General features: G+C 37.8%; 1 protein-coding gene across 1 annotated transcript in view; it reads right to left on the bottom strand.

Annotated features, from left to right (window-relative positions):
• Positions 1-22,512, bottom strand: part of atrnl1b (attractin-like 1b) — a 69,484-nt gene that overhangs the window by 24,901 nt on the left and 22,071 nt on the right. Inside the window, exons 18-24 of the mRNA XM_020918126.2 lie at positions 21,236-21,469; positions 19,827-19,964; positions 17,299-17,392; positions 9,899-9,951; positions 6,912-7,006; positions 6,755-6,833; positions 2,711-2,868 (exon numbers count right to left, since the gene is read on the bottom strand). Coding sequence (XP_020773785.2) covers positions 2,711-2,868; positions 6,755-6,833; positions 6,912-7,006; positions 9,899-9,951; positions 17,299-17,392; positions 19,827-19,964; positions 21,236-21,469 — 851 coding nt within the window. The remainder of the gene's footprint in view (positions 1-2,710; positions 2,869-6,754; positions 6,834-6,911; positions 7,007-9,898; positions 9,952-17,298; positions 17,393-19,826; positions 19,965-21,235; positions 21,470-22,512) is intronic.

The following is a 22,512-nucleotide window of genomic DNA, read 5'->3' on the forward strand; positions in this document are numbered from 1 at the left end:
GTCTAGCTCACAGCTTTTATCAGTCATCTATATATAAATGATTTGGATATTGTTTTCAAAAGCACTTTAATACAGTTTCAAATTCTGTCTTATCTCAGCTGCATCTGTGCTCTACCTGATCCCGTTACAGCAGCTTTAACAGCCACTCCATAATGAATAAGTGACTCTCGCCGAGGAAATCTAATAAAAAACTATTACTGGACCACCTCCACTGATGGACTGACCCCCAAGATATTGTTACCCCCTTCATGGTCCAGTCATCTATAACGGCTGCACAGGAGAGGCTAATCTAAAAATCTATAGCATACAATGGACTATTTGTAGATAAGGTTTTATGTTATATCGTAATTGTTGCTACAGTCATATACACACGATTACTGCCTTCTATACTGTTCATAGCATGTAGCCCTTATAACAAATGATCAATAAAGGAAACAATAGTCGTCACATAGCAAGGCATACCATGATCTATTATATTATGGTAGTCAAAAAAATCTATACTATATATATATATATATATATATATATATATATATATATATATATATATATATATATATATATATATATATATATATATATATATATATATATATATATATATATATATATAGCATATATATATATACTAATTGATACTAAAACTGAGTCTGAACCAGATCGTCTTTTAAACAGGAATTATTGAACATAATCAAGACAGAATGTAACTTTTAGAATGGTCTTATATTACAACTAGTCTCAGACCAGATGGTAATGTAAAAAATAGCTTCACACTGTTTAAAATGAGTGTTTCATTTTCATTGTCGAATTTAAATCAGCGTCATGTGTATTTTCCAAGTATTAAAAACTACAGTTTGTATTTTTTGGGGGCATCTGGTGCACTTTTGGCCCTATCAAATAAATAACAAATATTATGTTGTCATGACTTAAATATAATCAAATAAAGGAAACTCTATAAAAGTCATCAACTTTCAGTTTGAGAAACAGAAGGATCGTTTGGTTATATAGGCCAGTCTTAAATCCCCACATGCGCGCAACCAAAAATTACTGACACAATCATCTGGAAAATTATGAAAATTATAATGGCTGCCAAAAATACCCAACCCACTAGAAACAACTGCCACAAGGAGAAATGTTCACTATAAGGGCCCATATTAAGCCATTTTCTCATCTATGTTATAATGTTGTTTCCTCATTAAAACATACCTGGAGTGTGTTTTGTTTCATTCAAATATGTTTAACACACAAACAAATGTGTGAGTCAAACTAAATTCCCCATGTTTCTGAGGATGTAACAACATTCTAACATGGTGTAATGTGCTCACACGAGTTAGTTTTGCGTAATATAAGACCTTTAACGGCATGTGGTTATACAGTTAGTCCTATCTGTCCGATATAGAGCCATGTTTGAGAAATTTGTATTCGTTGAGGCGATCTCATAAGCCACAATATCGTAAGTGTAATCATTAGTTTGTCAAAATCCAAGCTTAAATCTTTGCATCTAAATGACTAATGGTGTTTTTTTGCGAAATGTTTTTACCAGCTGTCATCCTGCCAGCTTTGATTTGTCACTCCAATCAGTTAATGTAGAAGTGATAGGGATAAATTTGAGTTTGGCCCACCTTCCATATTTGTCAGGGCAAATTAATTGGCTATATATGTTGTAAATAACCTGAAACTCGCATTTGTTGTTGTCACCGGAGCCAAGCGCCTTCATCTTGGAGAAGGTTAAATGGTGCTTTGCCGTTTGCCCGCTAAAAAAACAGCTGTGCACCTCTGCGCACTAACCAGCGCTCATTAAATCTCTAATTAGAATAAAGTGCACTTGAAATCACCCTGAACAACAGCGGGGCTCTGTATGTGCATAAGATGTCTACCTCTGTAATCATTATGTGCGTCAGTCAGGTAATTATTGGGACTAAATACAGTTTTCTTCATCTTACCCCTTCCCCTTTACTCTCCCCTGTTCTTTAAAGTGGCTCTGGTAGGTCCCTAAAAGCCTGCATTGGTAGACATTTAACATTCATTTGCATAATCTCATGTGCAGTTTGCTACAGTCTGAAACTTTCTTTATCACAACAAATCATTTACTCTAATTATGCAGGAATTTTGTTAAATGTCAGTTCTATGTCAGATGCCCTTCCTGTTCAGGCTTCAAGGTGCATTGGCTTATGTTCCCTTGTGTCAGGACAGAACTGAAGAACTGTTAAAGAAGACTGATTTCCATAATATATTTTTTAATCACTTTGGATTTTAGAAATTCCCTAAATGTTCGGCATTTTGTGGGCAGAGCTTAGTATTCTATGTTTTTATCTTTTTTATTTTGATTTTGATTTTATTTTTTTGAGTTAAGATTAGAGTTAGGTTGAGGAACAGTTAATCTGGTTAATTTTAGGTCTTTGGACATGGAACACTACTGCTGTCCAAAAACAAAATGAAGAACATAGGAGGTTCCTTGGATTTTAATGAAAATAAGGCATTAGTCTTATATATTGTTTTACCAAAAAGCTTAAAGCTACAATTTTGTGCAATATTCATTTAATACTCAGTGATGGTAAGGGACTTCTGTAGCTACAGCTGCCCTGGGGCAGATTGACTGAAGTGCCAATCTGCACCATCAGCCCCTCTCACCAGCACCAATGACTTGAAACTGAATTCCCAAGATGAGATAGGACCATGTGGTACAAAGTGTTCAGAGCAGTTATTTTACCTGGATCTTGATGGGCCAGGAGAAGTTGCTGACGTACACATAGAAGGTAATGTTGGGATTACTTCTAAATGTGAACTTCTCGCAGGAAAAACTGTCACGGTATTCCTTGATGTTGGTTTTAGACACGATGGGCACCTCCTCCCCAGAGATGGTGCCAGCTGTCAGGGCAAAGGTCACAATTAGCAGGGAGCCGTGCGGAGCAGTGAGAGCTACCTACAGACTCAGATAAAAACGTCTAGTGACAACATATCATTACAAATCCATTAATGGTGTATCACAACATTGAAAACAACAGGGGGACGCTCATCAGCCGTCATTATTATGTCTTGAGTGTTTTAACATTTGTGCATGACCTGAAACCAAACGGGGCTTTATTGCATAATTACACATGCAAAACTATATTTTAATGGGGGAGGAACAAAGAGGTGGTAGAAAGGCACAGCTTGACAGAGAGGCTTGAGAGGCTGTTGCCCATAGGTCCTGACTGACTCATGCTAACACATATTCATCACTGACATCCACAGCAACCACCACTTACTGCATCAGGTTTCAGAGCCACACTTGGCGTCTGCACTTTTAATACTGCGACTACTGTTAATATACTGAGAGGAAAGGCAAGGACAAACAAACTAAACATTAAAAAGTGTCAAAATATGGATTATGAAATACTACTACTGAAATGATTTGTATTAGTATCTCCAAAAGGTTGTCAAAAATGGATACCACATTTACTAATAGATGCAAAAACTAGTATCACAACTGGATACTGGATTAAGCAGGTATCAATGCTGGAAAAAAAAAAAAGTAACTGGGCTGAATTTGGGCGTTTCCTGAACAGATTTATTCAAGTCAGAATTAGCATTATTGCACATGGTGTTAAAATATTTAGTGTTGAAAATTACATTCTATTGAATAAAAGTTTTTATTTTAATTTCTTGACTTAAAATTCTGTAATTTGTCTTACTGCTGATACTGGTAGGATTTTCTTGTTTTATAATTTATTAAGTTATACTGTATCTTTTAAGGAAAAAAGAAAATCTGCAGCAAATTTCATATTGTCTCTAACCATTTTAAAGCATATATAAATATAAGTCTACAGTTTTATTATATATTGTGATTTTTGTATAACTATTTATATACTATTGTGTTTTATATTATGTGTATTATACTATGTATTATTTTCCAATTAAATGCATCTAGTTTTGTTACCCCCAAGCTAAACGCATGCCACATTCTGATCCACTTGGCACCATACTGACAGCTGATAGATCGTCTGCCTTTATAGCTTGTTTATAGACCGCAAAGGAAAATTATCACATTTTGAGCAGCTTTTAACAGACTCTTTATCCCATTTATCTCTATGTATATTTCTCATTTATCTTCTCATAATTTCATATTCGTCCTCGTGTCACAGAATCGGCCGCATTGACATTCCAGCCCACGAGTGTGAAACAAAAGAAGTGAAAATGACAGCTTTGAGTGTGGCGACGTGCGAGTGTTTATCTTAATTGAAATCACCCTCCCTGTCTCAGCCCCCAGCAGCACCACCTAAAGGCGCCTCGTGCTCCAGCCGATTATACAGAGTATCCCAATACTGACTAACAATATCTTCTGTGCTTGGTGAAAAAGAGGGGATCCAGGTACATTAGGACTGTGGCCAAAACGGGGACTGAAATATGTCAGGAATGGAGAAAGAGTTAAGGCTCAAGTAAGACATGAATAGCTCTAAAATGTTATAATACTGGGAAAAAATAATATTATAACACTGATCAAGACATATAAGCATTGTTTCGCCTAAATAATTATTCATGTGAAAATGCAGCAACTTAAATGAGATAATTTACATAACTTTCAAGATAAAAACTGGGGGAAATTACACACTCTAGCCTTCTTCTTGGTTTTGATAGTACATTAACTTCTAACCACAAGATGGCAAAGTCCTTGTAGGTTCTCCTGAATTGGAAAATGGGTGGGAGAAAACTGATATCTCCATGAAAAAATCTGATGTCAAATCAAAACAAGAATTACATGTATTTCAGAAGATGTTTGTAGAGTAGTAACTATAATGTTGATAGGTCTTGCATGTTCGCACTCAGAGAGTATTTTTGTGGTTTGCATAGAGCATCATATTACCTACATAACTGCTATTTTTGCATGTTCCTAATTAAGACCATACAACTACATTGTGATTACATTCATAACATACTCCATACAGCTGAACAACAATTCACCCTTATGTGATAGATACTATAACTCCATGTCATGTCAATCACCATTTCATCTTTGCACTGTTTATCCTTACCCACCTCCTGTATGTAGCCCAGATATAGTTTGTATTACTATTTTTCTATATTTTATTTTTACTTGTACATGTACTTAATCAACACAAGTCTCTTGTTATTTTTGCTACTTATTTTGAATGTATTATTACCATTTATATCGTTGCTCATTGTTATTATAATATACTGTGATGTGTGAGCTACTGTGTCCAAACAATTTCCCCTATGGATCAATAAAGTTTGTCTTTAATTGTAATTTATCATCTCAATAAACACAATAACAATACATTTTTGTTCTTGAGGGGTGGGAGATAATACGTTTAATTTCATCTCACTCTTTTTCAAGCTAAATTCAGTGTGTTTTGACAGAATTGATGAATGCTTGATCATGGTTGATCATTTTTAAATGTACAGTTTTGTCTATTGGTGGTTTTCAGATTCTCGAATATGATGATGTAATATTCCCAAACAGGGGCAAGAGCCAGATTTCCCTATTGATCACATTGTACCAAAATATTCATTACTATTAGTGACTAGACCCCAAGTAGTCACTGCATTTCAACAAAAATCCACATTTTAACAAAATCTATTTTAGCTGCCCCCCCATTTGTTTTGAAGGGCCCATACTATACGCATTAGTTTCTGATCCCTGTTATAATGTTGTTTCCTCATCACAAACATAGCTGGAGTTCATTCACATGTTTAACAAACAAACCCTGCATATTTAGGCTGAGTTCTTCAAACAGAAAACAGTCCACTGTGTTTTTAAACTCCACACACCTTCACTAGAATCATTTGGATAATTTCATCCCTGGAATTGCCAATCTCTACTGAACTAAAGGTAGGTTAACTTGAAACTAGTACTTCATGACATCACAAGGTAGAAGAGAGTATTTTGAGCTTTGGTGATGTAGACAGACTGATGATAAAGGGTTACTCAAATGAATGAAACAAAACACAACTTCAGGCATGTTTTTGATGAGGTAAAAGCATTATAACATGGCTTAAAGCTCACAAGAGTCAATTTTGAGTAATATATGACCTTTAAATATTATTGACCTATAGAATGTTGTGATGATAAACCCAGCAATGCTTAAAATAACCTAAACTGAATATATTTGCTTTACATATTATGGGAACAGCTGGGCACAAATCTGGAAATTGTCCGGCGCATTCCCAAATCTGTGTTTACCAGCAACATCGGTGTCTGGCCTTAGGAGGGAGAGAGAAAGCAGGAGGTAAACAGAACTGCAGTGTCCTTGGGTGTCTGTCCTCAGGGGAGCCATAACATCCACTCAACAGTAACGCCATAAACACGGACACATGGCGGGAACAACATAGCCGTAATTTTGATTGGTCTGAATAAACACACAAAGTTAAGTATCCCAATTTATATTCAGCTCCGAAAAACAACCACTTCAAACTACATTTTTAAGGTGCTTCACAAAAACAAATGAGGAGACGCACTTATTTTTATACAACTGTGAAGCCTCGCGACCCAAATCTGTAATAAGTGTTTTGTGACCTACTGCTGCTTATTTTTATGCTCTTTATGATGATAATGCAAGAGGACGGCGTTTGAACTTGGAAAAATCATATTTCCATTGTGTAATTGCGAAATGGACGACAGTGAGACAAGAAAGGAAAACTCATTATCAGGCAGTTTGTTGACCACTTTTCGGGAAATGTCTGTTCAATTCAAACTTTTTGTATTTAAATGAGCAGGTAAAGTGTGTTCAGCTTGGTGTTTCTATTAAAATATTACCTGTTGATCCCACAGACCAGGTGATGTTGAGGTTGAAGTTATTAGATGCGTTGATGGACATGTCCAAATTCTTGTTGGCCTGAAATGAAAAATAAATAGTTCTTCAATAATAAGAAAATTGGAAGAAAAAAAAAGTAATTTCTAACTTGTTAAGTACCTGTTCTGGGGAGGCCATGAAGTTGATGGCAGTGTAGTGATTGTCATCTTCTTGGATGAGACTAAAGGTAAACTGGTAATCGATAAGAAGATTATCTGTGTAAAAAGCAAACAACAGAAAATTAGAACTTCAGTTCAGTTGAACTCCATGTACAAGGTTAGAGCTTATATATTTATAGAAATAATATTTCAGTGTGTATGTAATTGAAGTGATCGAGTCAATAGTTTCAGTTTCAGAAGTCTATAATCAAATCCACAATTGGACAATTTTCTCAAGTGGAAACTGCAATCCAGGTCTGACTCTCCCCTGAGGGTGACGGCGCTGTTAATTTAAAGAGCTTTTTTTAATCATAGGCCAATAATGATAAAAGATAGAGAATCATCTTTTTTGCCACAATGGTACAACCAATATTGTTAATTAAGCATTCAAATGTAATCTAAGATAAGTGGTAATCAACTTAAGTGTGAAGATTTGAGAGGAAATATTAATTAATAGAAACATAGGTTATGAAAATTTTCAATAAAAAAGGAAATATATGAACAGATTTGTATTTATTCATTCATTGCTAAAAATGGTTCAGTATGCCTTTATCTCATAGAAATCATGCATCATCTCACCTCTAGGAATGTAACAATATTCAAATCTCTTGGTACGATATTATCATGATGCGATATTTTCAAGACGCTGATATAATTGTAGATAAGAAACTTTTTTTGCTTTTACCTTGACAAGATTTTGGTGTAAATTATTTCAATCATAATCCCAAGAATTCAAGTAAAAAACATATCTCTTCATGTTGTTTGCACTGAAAGGCATTATGGAATGTGTAGTTTTTCACAAGCTGTTGCCACTGTAAAACAATGCATTTAAGCAAAGGAACTTGTAATTAGATATACTGTGACAGCCCGCGATATTATTGTGAGACTTGACGATACGATATCATGATATTTTGGTTGTTACGTCCCTCTGCATTTTTAAAAGAGCCATTTTCATAATTATCAGACAGTTACATCAGAATCAGAAGAAACGGTTACCAGGCATAGAGCCATAAAGTGCACTCTATGTTCATTCATGTTCACTGGCCTTTGAATGTAATAAGCCACATGTTCATAATGACGCGAAACATATCAGTACACGAAAGGTCTGTGAGCTGTGCAGAGGTTAAAACTAGCCCCCAGCTTCAAACCGCCTTCACAACACCATTTATGTCAGCCAGAGAGGTATTTTAGTAAAGCCGACAAAAACCTGGCTATTGTTGTCACTCCCAGAATGTCAAAATGGAGACAACAAATTACCAAGTAGCGTAGCAGCGTGAAGGACACCGCGGTGGCTTCAAGTAAATAAACACGCAAAGCACAAGTTCCAATATGTACTCTATCCACTCCAGGAACAAAACGAAAAAACAACTAACATCTATCCAACTTTTCTAGATGAATAAACGAGTGGGTGGGTGATTTTGAGAGCACATGACAGTGAAGTGTAGACTCTTGTTTTTAGCTCCTCCTTGATTAGCTCACTCGCTAGCTACTTCTGATGCACTTGACATTTTAGCACGACAAGTCATTCTGTCGCCGAACAAGCGGGCGCCCCTGGTTTTTCGCCAAAGTGCTAAAATGCTCCATCTGCCTCGAGCGGAAGTGGAAAAGTGGGGGAAAGAGAGACAGAGAGAGAGAGAGAGGAAAAAAGGAAGATAGGAGAGGGGGCACAGAGCGAGAGACAGAGAGGGAGAGAGACACTGTGGTAGAGAAAAATAGAGATATAGAGGGGAAGAACGACAGAAAGAGACTATAAGAGAGTGAGAGTGACAGAGACAGAGAGAGAGAGAGAGAGACACTGTGGGAACAAATAGAGATGGGGGGGGAGAGAAAATGACAGTAAGAGAGAGTGAGAAAGACAGAGAGACAGAGAGAGAAAGAGAGAGACAGCGAAAGAGGGGAGCAGCCCAAGAGAGAGACAAGACAAGAAGAAAAGGTAAGAGTAACAGAGTGAGGGGGGTGAGAGAATGAGAGACAGACAGAAAGATAGAGAGAGAGGGGCAGAGAGAAATAGAGAGAGAGACAGAGTGACAGAGAGAGAAAGAGAGAGACAGACAGAGAGGGGAGCAGTTCGAGAGAGACAGAGAGAAGAAGAGAAAGTAAGTGATAAAGAGAGGGGGTGAGAGAATGAAAGACAGTGTGTAAGAGAGAGAGAGAGAGAGAGAGGGAGAAATACTGGGGTGAGAGAATGAGAGACAGTCAGAGAGACAGAGGGAGGGGGGCAGGGAGGGAGAGAGAGAAATAGAGAGAGGAAAATAGAGAGGAAAAGACAGTAAGAGAGAGTGACAGAGAGAGAGGGGACCAGTGTGAGAGAGAAACAGAGAGAAGAGGAGAAAGTAAGAGAGAGTGACAGAGGGGGAGTGAGAGAATGAAAGACAGACAGAGAGAGGGGGGCAGAGAGAAAAAAAGAGGAAGAAAGAGAGAAAGCGACAGTAAGAGAGGGTGACAGACAGACAAAGACAGAGAGAGACACAGAGACAGAGAGAGAGACACACACAGAGAGTGACAGAGAGAGAAAGAGAGAGACAGATAAAGAGGGGAGCAGTGCAAGAAAGAGAGAGAAAGGGCAAGAGAGAAAGTAAGAGAGAGTGGAATAGAGAAAGACTGAGAGAATGAAAGACATGACACAAGACACAAAGTGTGTAAGAGAGAGAGAAAGAGAGAGCGAGAGAGAGAGAGAGAGGGAGAAAGAGTGGGGTGAGAAAATGAAAGACAGAGAGAGAGAGAGAGAGAGATGGGGCAGAAAGAGAAATAGAGAGGGGAAGAAAAAGAGGAAGAGACAGTAAGAGAGTGACAGAGAGAGAGAGAAGAAATAGAGCAAAAAAAAAAACAAAACTAAAAAAACAGCTGTGAGAATAGCCAAGAATAATCAGAACTGGGGGAGTGGGTTGGAGAGTACGTTATGAGTTCCCCAAGTCCAAAGAAGAAGTCATCCAGTTTGGAGTTACTCACAGTAGCAGGTCCCTCGGAGTGGATTGCCAAGGTAACGGTTTTCTGAGTCACATCTGCAGTGGAAAAAACACAAGAGGAGAGAGGACGTGATGAGCACTAACAGATTGAGAGAAAAAGGAAACAAAAGTGTCTCCTTATCAGAAGTAGAAGGAAGGTGCTAAGTGCCAGGACATTAACTCCTGCTGTTGGCGCCTCATCAGCCTCCACTTCTCACAAAAAGAATAATCTGATAGTTTGTAAAAGTTAATTAGTTTTTTCTATAAACTTTCTTCTATCAAAGCTGCACAGTGACATACATCAGAACTTTATGTACCTGATCAGGCAGAGAGGGAAAAGTGATGTGCTAATCCTTAAATACTCGGAGGAAACAACTTATGTAAATTTATCGTTGATTATGTGTGATCTCTAAGCCTAAACTGGCATCTGAAATAGCAAATTAAGCAAAACTACATCATGTTGACTCAGGTAAACAATCATAAGGATCTGAAAGTGCAGACCAAAAACGCAGGCACCCAGGGCAACTCAAACCTTAGTTCACCTCATCCATTAATGATGGGCTTTAGAGTTCAGGCATGATTATTTGTGTTGTTGTTTTTTCAACATGTATTTGACAAGGATAATTTGAAGTGATTGTGTTATGTTATTTGCTTTTTGCATTTCTGTGAGCAAAAAGGGGTTATGCCGTTTTGGAAAAAAAAAACTTTGACTGAGATTTGACAGGTTTATCTGAGATTCAGCAGAAATTACAAGCCAAAGTCTAGACCACTTTCAATCACTGGACAATTTTAACATCGAATGGCCAAGTACACACATTTTGCGACCATACTGTGTGAAATAAAATGCAGAAGGGTCTTTTATTGAAATTTTAAAATTATAACCAAACACAAACCGTTTTTTGTTTTTTGTGAAACATTTTAAACAAATAACAGCCTGATAGCCCCAGCACCATTTCATACTAAACCAAAAAGTGAAAACCCTTTCATAAGCACCTTAAAAGGGTTCATTCTCATCCAGTTTATTATGGTCAGCTTTTACAGTTCACTTTGCCTTTACAGACAAAGCTAAAGTGAAGATATCACATTTATTCTGAAATTATTTAGCCATTTCAGGGTAAAAACTGTTCTGATGATGTCCTCTGAGGGCACATTTTGGAGCCTGGACATTTGCACCAAACCACACAGCACACATCATCAGCGCAACAAGTAACAGTGTAGAATCAGCCAAAAGTGTCTGTGCTTTTATAACACAAGTGCTCAGAACCAAATCTGTTGACACCAACTGAGTGCGGACAGTTTTAAGGCAGCAATGTATCAGGAGAGAAGTTTCTTCAAAGTACACACAACTAGAGTGGTTTCACCTGGTCTCTGACTCAACCATTTGAACACGTTCTATTTTTCTATAACTTAAACGTGGTGCATTTAGGGACATTGTGTTTTTGTCTATTTGGATACTGTATACTTATTGTAAATACTCGATACTTAACGTAAATCATACCATATTATTATTATCTTTTTTATTTCTGTCTTATTTTAGTCTTTTTCAGAGGTCAAATTTTGATATTGTTTTGTTGTCATTAGATGCCAACTGATTCACATAAGGCTATAAAAAAGGTTACATTTAGGTCAGAGCCAAGGGAACATGAAGTGAAGGACAGAAGGGGACTAAACCATCTGAATGCCATGAGGAGGTGGTGAGTGACTGCTGCTGATGTAGTGGTGCAAAAGTATGACACAGCCCCTAAAAATACAAGCTTGTTTTGTGTTTGAAATGTTCTAAAAATCATGAGCTAATGTTATCACCAGTCGAGGTTTATGTCAGATGTGCGTGGAGCCTTCGCACAGTCTATGTGTGATAAACTGAGTCTGCAGTCACAGGGTCACATGTGTGAGCCAGTTGGGACACATCACAGCCATTTTTAAACCTGACATTTGCAAATCTCTGTGTATAAGAGCTTATGGCTGTAGATACACGGATTTATCAGGTGTAGTTTTTTTTTTGCTTAGAGCAAAAAATACATATATTTTGCACATTTGATACAACAAATTTCTTTCTCTCGTAGTTTGCATGATCTTTTACAAAAACCTTTTTGGTGCTATCCTCTGCCTTTATTTATGCTTGAGACTGGCACAAGTAAACTACTGCGTGCTTTTAGTGTGAAGGGCACAGTTACTAGTAGTTGCAATCTTCTGTTTCCTTCTGTTTAAAGTATTATAACATCTGTTACAGTCATTAATCTCAGAATGAGACAATATGCTTGGTTGATTTGGTGCAATAGTTTGATTGATGTCAACGTTTAATTGTTTATGAAATGTGGTTTAATAAAATTAGTGCATCATCATTTCTATTTTTGTTTCATGCAATGTTCCAACGTAAGAAAAAGGACGCCATCTGGGTTAAACGACTCACTCTATTGCTACTTTCTTTCCCTGTCCCTTGTCATAAATATTTTATTTGATCCACTTTTTAAGGTAAATATATTGCTGCAAAATGTCCATTTAAAGTTAAACAAACATAAGGGAGAAGCAGCAAGTTAAGAAAACAGGGGCTGTAATTCTTAAAGTGAGTCAACACAAGCAGGGCAGAGTGCTCTTTTCCACAGAGTACAGAGGACAAGTGCAGCCAGGAGCTTTTCAACCTCACCACAGCACCACTCACCACTGGGCGCTTTTCTGCTGCCTGACATTTACAGATGGCCACAGAAGAAAAAACACACCCACATACAAGCACACACACAGAAGCACACACATGCACACACTTCATCATGGGGTGTATAAAGGCACTCTCCTCTGTATCTTAATTTCATCTACACCTGCATGCATGCATGCTCACATCTGGACTGCAGCCAAGCCCACTACATTTTATCTTAATTTGATCTACAGTCGGCTGCTTGAATCTCTGTCTCTGTTTGCACACATTTAACACATCATACAAATGGATTCTGGGTAAATAAAATAAAAATAGTCTTGTTACCTCTGGCACGTGCCTGGATAATATATGCATGCAAAACTATTCCTCCCCTTTGACTCACTGATGTATTTTCAAAAATAATTTCAATTCTGCGCAGATGCTCTCCTCTTCATTACTGCTGCTATTATTCTGTAGTGCTAATGGCGCCGGCAGCTGTGTACATGTGTAGCGCAGTGTTGATAGACTGGTACAGTATGTGGGTTGGTCTTTGTTTAAAAAGGTGACTCTGTCACTGATACATTTGGGGAGCACTGATTACATGTAATGGGATACCTGAAATGACATTATAATAGACAACAGCAAGCACTCTGCTCTGAAATAATTAGGTTATACAAACATGTTTTGATATGACAATGCGTCTGCTGTTTTGGGAGCTTACATCACTTCACATGGTGGGAAAGTAATTGAATTTAATTAACAGCATGGTCCTTATTAGAGGTTGATAATAGTAAAGGCCTAATACAAAGCTAAATGGAAGTCCGAGTCATGTTAGTGATGGCAAAATGACCACTTGGCCACGTGTGTCTGCAGCCCATGCCTCTGCTCCTGTAGGTTATACAGGAAGTAATTTGCATCAGCCGTTATCCACCTGTTATCCGACTATTGCGCAGAATTGTACAAAACACAATTCCATCTGGCAGAGGAAATTAAAGTGCCCGTTTATCATCATGCACAGAGTAATTCAGTTTACTCCAGGAGTCGGGAAGGAAAAAGGACTTGGTTCATGTGTATTCCTAACACTAGCTTTTGTTTTGCTTTCTCACCATTTTCGTTTTCATTTGTGCTTAAAGTAGTCAAGTGTTATTAGTCTCAATGGTACTTCTCCAACAGTGGTTTTATAAATGAGCTGTCAAGTTCAGTGTGAAGATTTTGTTATGATTTGTTTAGGAAAAGTATGGTGTGGCTTTGTATAGCTTGTCAAAATTTTGGACATTTTATTTATTTTCCACTTATTCTCATTAAGATTTGACAACAACTATGGTAGGAGGCTGGATGATTGCTGGATACTTTTAGTATCAAAGAGTATTCATTTTTTCGAGGGACAATATACAAAAAAAGTTATTATATTTAGTTTATTTATTTTTTCAAATAAATTAATAATTGTAATAATCCAATTGATTACAAAAAAGAAAAGAAAATCAAATGGTTGATTCCTGGAATTACAAAGAAAAGAGCAGCAGCCGCTCTGGAGATTTGGCACCAGTGGCTCCAGAATGGAGATCTACAATATCACATCATATTACAAGAAAGTAATTCATTTTTCAAAATGCTGGGAATAATTTATTAATTTATCATGGCTACCCTTCTCAGAATTACGGAATTATTTGGAGAAGAAAGAACAAGAAAAGATCTAGCAGTATGGTGATCACTGAGAATTATACAACCAGTCAGCTTGTTGAGGCCACTCTGGGCCATTGTCCTGACACAATGGAGGTCGGCCTTCAAGCAAGTCTAGATTCTGTGCAGGTAGCTCAACCTGAAATCCACATTTGTCCTGTCACAGTAGAGGAGACAGAGCAAGGCTGGAGAATGCAGTTCCAGCCCATGCTTCTCCAACCCATGCATCTCTTGCTCCCAGGGGACCTACATTCAACAAAAGGCCCAATAATGCATGCTTTTCTTTCCCTAAGAAACAGGGCTGGTCTAGACCCAATACTGGAAACCAGAATCTAGAAAACATTGAGCGGAGGTAGCAGTATCCATGTCCTAACTGTGGCGAGAGGAGGCGGCTTCCAATAACCCCAGTGCTGATCACCGAAGATACGTCAAGAAAATCTGGCATCAGAACAATGGAACAGAGATGTCTCCAGCACCTAAAAACTCTATCCCAAGAGGAGGAAGAAGACCCTTTAACACTGGACAGGCAACAGAGAGAAGAGCCAATGATGGCAGACCTAGATGTCCAAACAAAACCTACAGGGAGACATCTTAAGCTCCCGACCAGATAGAGAGGGACTAAAACGCAGCAAGGCACAGGCTGAAGCAACACAAGCTTCAAAGCAGAAAGAAAAGCCTAAGTTTGTGCTGGCTCCTATACCCACAGAAAATGCCTGGTTTAAGAAAACTGAAAAAACTAAGAAAAAAGAAGAAGAAACGTGCCAGGGCTGGATTCCGCTTTTGTTTTGGTGATAAACCAGAAGGCGATGTAATCTACCTCAACTAGATTCACCCCGGGACCCCTTTTTCCCCCTCACTCCAGTAATGCCCCTCCTCTTCCCCCACTAACCCCCCTCCCAAGGCTGCTTATAGTCATCTACAGTTGACTCAGGTGAACTATATAATTGTCAATTCAACAATTGAAATATAGTTCTTTTGAATGTTCAGTATCTTGTGCCTGTGTTGTAGATTAATAGATTCGAGAAATATTGCATTACATCAAACTACTGGAGCAGTATTTAGTCAATAATCAACCATATCATTCCACTACAATAACAATTTTGTTTTTTTCCAGAATAATTTAAGTGTTCAAATAAAGCTTTATGTGTACTCTTTAAGCAGCTGGTCGGTCAAAACTAAATATCGGCCTGTAGTGGAGATTGAAGCAGATGTGCCAAAAGTGCAAATATCTGCAAAATATACTGGCCAAGACCACCTACCAACAAGATTATATAGTGCACCAACTCTAAAACCTTTAAATTAGATATATGTAGTTCAATTAGGCTTCATCTTTTTGGCAGAAGCAATAGAATTTGAATGCAAATCTAGCTGAATCGTCATGAATAATGTGGTTTGAGACAAAGGAGGAGACAGATCATGGCTGGATGTGGGTGTGCTTCCTGCATGGGTCCTGTTTGCCAGTGACCCCTCCATAACTCTTGCTGCATTAGAGGTATTAAAATCACCCGGCTGCATTGTGCTTACCAGCGGGAAAGCAGAGCACTAAGTGGAGATGGGCCTCCTACACTGAGGGGATCCTCCATAGTCAGCACAAACCACATAGGGGGTGGGGTTTGGGCCTGACAGTTGTGTTTACGCTGCCAATCATTAAGACATTAAAATCTCCACATGAGGATAAACAGGCTGTCAGTGATACTCAAGTGTCGTTTTATAAATCTGTCAAAGCACAATTTCAACCCACCTTTTCATATGCAAATTATGTGCCGTATTGATTATATTAGGAGACTCTATATAAATTTAACGACATCAATAAATGTCAACGGTTGGTTGGTTATTGTCATTGGCTTTCAACTAAGTCTATATATACTACCAGTATAGAACTTCTGCCAAAGCGAATACATTTCTGAATTCTTTACAAGAAAAAAAATAAGTAATCTAAATTGAGCTACACATACAATATTGATACTGATTAAAAGCAATACCAATATTGTAGGAAAATACATTGCAATTAGGGGTGGGACGAGACAGAATTTTCTCAAGGGTTCCATGTCTCTGTGTGGAGTTTTTTGGCTACAGCTGCTCAAAGATACGCAACTTTCCAGAGCTTGACCAAGGTGTGTAACTCTTTCATGCCCGTGCTAAATGTAAAGAGATGTAAAGATTGTTTTTCCCATGTGCGCACAGTCTTGTGGCAATTTGATCTTGCGAGATCTCGTCCCATCCCTAACTGCAACAGCATCAATGTTCTCCATCTGACAGATTACAAAAAAAGACAGTTTGGTTAAATTAAAGACAAAGTTAGGATCTAAGATTGAGAATTTGATTTTTCTCAGTAATCAGTGCACTACACTATACGATAGCATCTACCATTTAACCCACAAAGCCAATATCCATCTTTCTGGTCAGAATAAAATGAGACATGTATATGTGTCTGACTTGTCACACTGGGTCTGCTTCAACATGCCCCCAGTGTTTGAGAAGGGCTAAATCCACAGCGAATACCTCACTGCGGTGACAGTGAGTGCTCTAGCACACACACTTTTGATTGACACATCATTTTGAGCTAGAGGTAGACTGTGGACAGGACGCTAGATTGCCCTGGGTATTTTTGGGTTTTGGAAGGCATCACAAAAACATTCTATAGACTTGCAGAGTTTAACTTGTATGTCTAAGAAAAGATATGTCAGATTTTGTGGTGTGGTAATACTAATAGTGATAATTGATTAGGTTCATAGGGGTTTGGGCAAGTGCAGTGCCAAACTGGAGAAGGTCACACTGTGACTCATTACTTTTAATGTTAATGCAGTCGTTTTTGCAAACACTGACACGGGCCAACTACTTTTCCCACCCCTATCAGTCAACCTCTTTCTCTCTCTGAGTGTGACACATGCTTTTAACCAATCACAGTAAAGTATGAACTCACAGCAGAGGTAAATAGCTTTAGTTTATTTTAGAGACAATTGAGAGCTATGAATTAAGGACAAGAAAAAGCATACCATATTGAGGATAATCAACTCATGGCAGTCACTGTTTTCCTAGCTTTTGAACAGGGCAAGTATGTGTGGTGTTTTGTGCATGTGTGTTGCAGTACTCACAGCTGGCACTGGTCTCCTTTGATCCCTTTGGTGGTACAGAAGCACTTGCCAGTTAACACCTGGCACACATTTGCATGGCCATTGCACTTGCACGCTGCAACAGAAAGACAAATGGAAAAGGAGGTTTTGAATAAAAGGATACAGATTAGAAGAATAGGAGAAGAGTCTAAATTAATTTTGCTTTGATTTTAGCCTTTGATTCATGTATATCCAAACTCCAGGAATGCCTCCTAGGACACATTAAAGTGGGACTAAACACTAAATCAATGTTTTTGCAATGTGTATACAGTGCATATGGTGTGATAATACTATTGTCTATTTTGTCTCACTGTGTTTAAAAAAAAAAAAAAAGTAAAAATATTTTGTGGTGCCTCCAGTCGCCATTGCAATTTCAAGTACTATGTGACATCACATTGTACTGCCCTAACTAAAGGCATGTGTTTCTGATTGCAAACACCTGGCTTCATGAGTGGGAGTTTGAATTGAACTGAAATCACACTGTTGGTTATACCTGAGATCCTACCCCTCCTACCGCCTCACTTAACCCTTTAGTCCTCCAGGCTCTGCTCAGTTTACCATCTCCAAATGAAATGTGGTTGTGGATGGCGTTTTGGTTACTTGTCACTTTAAAGACTACACTTCTAAATATCTCAGGCTTAGTTTAAGCTCAGGGAGAGCCATTTTCATGTGCTTGCAGTCATAATGTTATGCTAAGGTTGTCAACACCTCCAACACTACTCAGAACATGGTGATGAAATTGATATTGATCTTTGTAGGACGGTAAACAAGTGTATTTCCCAAAAGACTACTTCAACTTAAAACTATCTGATACATGAAGGAACAAAATATGCCACTATAGATAGAAAACTACGATACCTAAAAGGCATGTGCACTGAATTTAAACAGTACTGCAACGGCCTGAGGACAAGGAGAGAATTAGCTTCAGGAAAGCTGGGGCACCCTTTTAGGCAGCAGAACAAAAACTGACCCGTTCCTTTCAGTTCAGCGAGTTTTAAATACTGAAGAGGTGTGTTACAACGGGGTCACTGGGCACCATTTCCCTCAAGTGCTAGACCGCTCCCTTAAGCACATTATCCAAGATATTTTTTATGAATATTTCAAGCAACACTGGCTTTTAGCTGGTATTCCTGTTACTCTCTGACCCAGACTTTTTTGCAATATGAGATACACATATTTAATGACTTTTAAAGGAACTGTACCTGATTTTTTTTACATGTATTTGAGCAAAACAAATCTTGCCCCAGTACCAATATATTGTATAAGCAGCTCTTGAGGTCAAAATATCTGTGTGCTGTCTACATCTAAATGTAAAGCATTTTCTTGTCTGAGAATCAGGTAGTGCACACTTAGCATGCTAGTTGTTATCACTACCGTGACAGCAAAACTCACTCTGCCCTCTGAAAGTTGTGAAAAGCACATAAATAAACTAATAGCTTACAAGGATAATAGTGCTAATAAATATTTACCCACGGCTAAAATAAAGTTACACTCATGGGAGCTCACCTGTGTAGTTTCAGTTTACACTTTAGAGCGAAGGACTTTGCATTAGAAGGCTACCTGAGCTGCTCCTAGGTAAGAGTTTTGTGTGCGTGTGTGTTTGTGTGTGTGTCTGTGTATGTGTGTGTGCGTATGCACGTGTCCACTGTGGGCTACTTCATACAGTAACATGTAAGTATTCAGGAATGCTATTCATGCCTCCAAAGATGAGAGCCCCCATGGGTTAATCTGCTCTTGACAAGAAACCCTCGACCGATCTCAAATTAATTCAATAAAGAGACATGCTGAGACCTTTATCAGATGAACATGCAAACCTGTAATATTTGATTCAATTACCTACTGTGGACCATGCTTATACGGTCTGTGCATTAAATTCAGCTCACATACTATATTCTCCCTTCTACAAAAACAGAATGATGTATGAATAATGGCTTGCTGTCACTCAAGTAAATTTATGCAGAAGGCGGGCAGTAGGTGGGAGACACATAATAAATCAGCTTCACATGTGATTCAATACCACTTAAATCATTATATACTTCAAAACAGTATTATGATATCTGTAGGAATAATTACTGCTATTATAACCATCAAATTGTATTTTTTTAACAATGCAGAGATTCTTTTTCAACAAAACAATTTGACCTTCAGCATCACTTTCTTCCTGAATGTTTTCTACTTTAACTGCAAGAAAGTTAAGAACATGATATTTTACTGTCTTTGCAAGTAAATTTACATTTTGTTGTTAAACTCCTGTTTTGCCTTTACTTTTTATTATACTAACATATGGAGCAATGGTGTCATCTTTCAAACATGTCACTCACAATGACATAATTCAAACCCATACACAATAGTGCCATCTGTTGGTGCTGGTGGTATAACGCTACATGTTTTATCATAAAACAACAGTAAACGGCTTGCTGCAGCAGAATTATGACAATGTGTGACGCTGAGCAATGACAATCCAAAGTTAAGACTTGAGTCTGTTAAGCATGATAACGAAATAAATTCACCTTGGCACTTGCCGCCGTTGGTGGGGTCTCCATGGAAACCGGGCATGCAGGTCTGGCAGTGGGGGCCTGTGGTGAGGTTCCGGCACTGCTCGCACACGCTCCCATTCACACAGGTGCTGTGGCCATTACACTGGCAGGCTGAGGAGAGGACAAAAGCTTCATGTCAATAGGTGTAAGAAGACCCATACTTTATATCAAATAGATAAATAGAATATAATGTTAATTAAATTATTTAGAATTAAAAAGTTATATCTTTATTATTATGCATACTTTTTTGTGAATACTTTTGAGAACACTATATAATAAAAATATTTTGTGCATTTGTAAGAGTGTCTTAGGAAAAAATAGCACAAATTTTTTTCCCCCATAAACTTGTATGGAACTCTATAGTGCTATACTGTTTAATTTTCTAAATGTAACAACATTTTGTGCATCCAATTCACAAAACAACCCATGTATTTTATGTATAAATCAACATAATACCTACAATACTAAAAAGATCACTGACAATATGTTTAGCCTATTTCCCTTTGTAGATGTTTCTTTGGGAAATACCATATCGCCTAATCAATACAGGAGCACAGGTCATGACACCCTGACAAAATCACATCCTAGAATCTGAAAACATCCCACACAAAACAATACGCTTTTACCCAGTATAACAATAACCCACAGAGCCCTCTTCACATTCTCACTTTACAGCTGGAGTGGGCGGGTTATCAGTTTACATGACGCCGCAGCTCTGAGCATTAAATGGCATAGTAGCATAAGATTGCATCAAGTCTATGGGGACGTATTAGTTGCATAGGCCAGCTGTAACACAACTCCACTATAAGGACATCTTTGTAAAGTATAGACAGTATTAAGTATAGACATATCTGTGTTTGTATTGCTGGCCATTGTTAGGGTCAAACTATTCTGGCTAAACATCTAATTGAGATTTTTCTGACAAGCATTTTTAGATTTTTTTTTTTTTTGCATTTGTGATTTGTTTTACAATTGGATTCTGTTTACATTTTAAACGTGTCCAGAAAAACTGATAAAATTGATAATGAAATATGAACTGACAAACTCATACAAGAATCATATTTCAGAACATGTTTATATACTAAACTACAAGGTAATCCATTTTTATGCAGAAAAAGAAATGGAAATGTTGTTTGTGGAGGAAACTAAAACTGCAGCCTTTGCGAATTGCTAACTGCATCCCTTCAAATTGCGATTAAGATTCAACTAAGATTAATCTTGCAGCCCTAGTTGGCAATATTTATTTCTGAGACAAGATATTTTGTTGTTTGCACAGGAAAATGCATCTTAAATAACTATAACAGGTTTTGCAATTTGTTACTTGTGTTAATTTAAATTGTCAATTTCGATTCGATTTCAATATATCTTGCAGCTTTACTCACCGGGACAGTGGATGAATGCCCACTCAAAGCCCTTGTCTTTAGGACAGATGCCGGGCTCCAGGATCATGTCAGTGGTCTGTCCCTGCTGGCCCTGCTTGGATGGCTTCTTCATAGGACCCCTATAGGAGCCCTCCATACAAAGGCCTTTCCCCGTGCTGCTGGGGTCCCCACACCAGCCACACTCTGGCTGCTCCAAGCACTGGGAGCACGTGCGGAAGCCAGAACAGTTTTGGGCTGTAAAAGAGAATAAAATACCATTAGTGTTAAGATTATACTGGGAGAGTGAATTAAGATTGTACAAGAGTTTACACTATGAACAAAAAACAAAAAACTTTCATCATCAATGCTCAGTAGATTACAAAATCTATGGTATGTGACCAACTTCATTAAATCCCAGTTTCATTTAAAAAGGCAATTATTTCCCTGGATATTGTAGTTTGTAATTAGTTTCTTTCCACCCTTGCTAAAGAGAAACAAATACTCACACTACTGTAAATGAGTAGTTTTGTTTGAGAAATTGCACTTTTTTGAGTAATTATTAAACATACAGACTGATCTTAGAGTACTTTGACTAGTATTTCCATACCTACATGTATACTTTTTGCACATTTGACTACATGTAGTACATGTATTTATAACTGCGTAAATTATATTTCCATAAAATGGTACTTCAATATACATTTTCAGTACTCTTCTCCATACCACCCTTCAGGATGAGATGAGCTACATTTCTCTTTTTTTTTTTTTTTTTTTTTTTTTTTTTACAATTTCATGAAAGAATCAGCTTAATAAACAAAGCAAAGAGCATGGGGGAAAGTATGTGTAAAAAATATGCATGAAAAAGCACACAATTAAAAGCTCTTCTATACAGAGATTAGATTATCAGGCTAAAATGAGACGTATGAAGTACAACTCAATGGAATAATCCTATTTTGCCAGCTTGGGGGACAACTTGTGGGCCAGTAAAGTGCTTGACAAGTTGGAGCATGGCCACTTTGCTGCCAGACAGACACTCGGAGGGTGAAAATGCCACTACTATTTTACTGAAAAAAACATTGAGTGCTTTTACCTCGGTTTTATGTCAAACAAATCTCTGGCTATTCCGCTAATGGATGTGAAACCATGACAACGCCTCAGCAATCACCAAGAAAGTAAGACCACTTAAGTTTGTTTTGACAATAAGACGCAAGTGGCACATTTCACAAGAAAAGGCTCGACTGTTTTAACCCTTTTTGTTTCTGGGAGACAGCTAAACAACAAAATTCTTACAATTTTTC

The sequence above is a fragment of the Boleophthalmus pectinirostris genome, unplaced genomic scaffold (genome assembly GCF_026225935.1).
Source record: "Boleophthalmus pectinirostris isolate CB_2022bp ecotype Guang Dong unplaced genomic scaffold, ASM2622593v1 HiC_scaffold_14, whole genome shotgun sequence".
NCBI classification, from domain to species: Eukaryota; Metazoa; Chordata; class Actinopteri; order Gobiiformes; family Gobiidae; genus Boleophthalmus; species Boleophthalmus pectinirostris.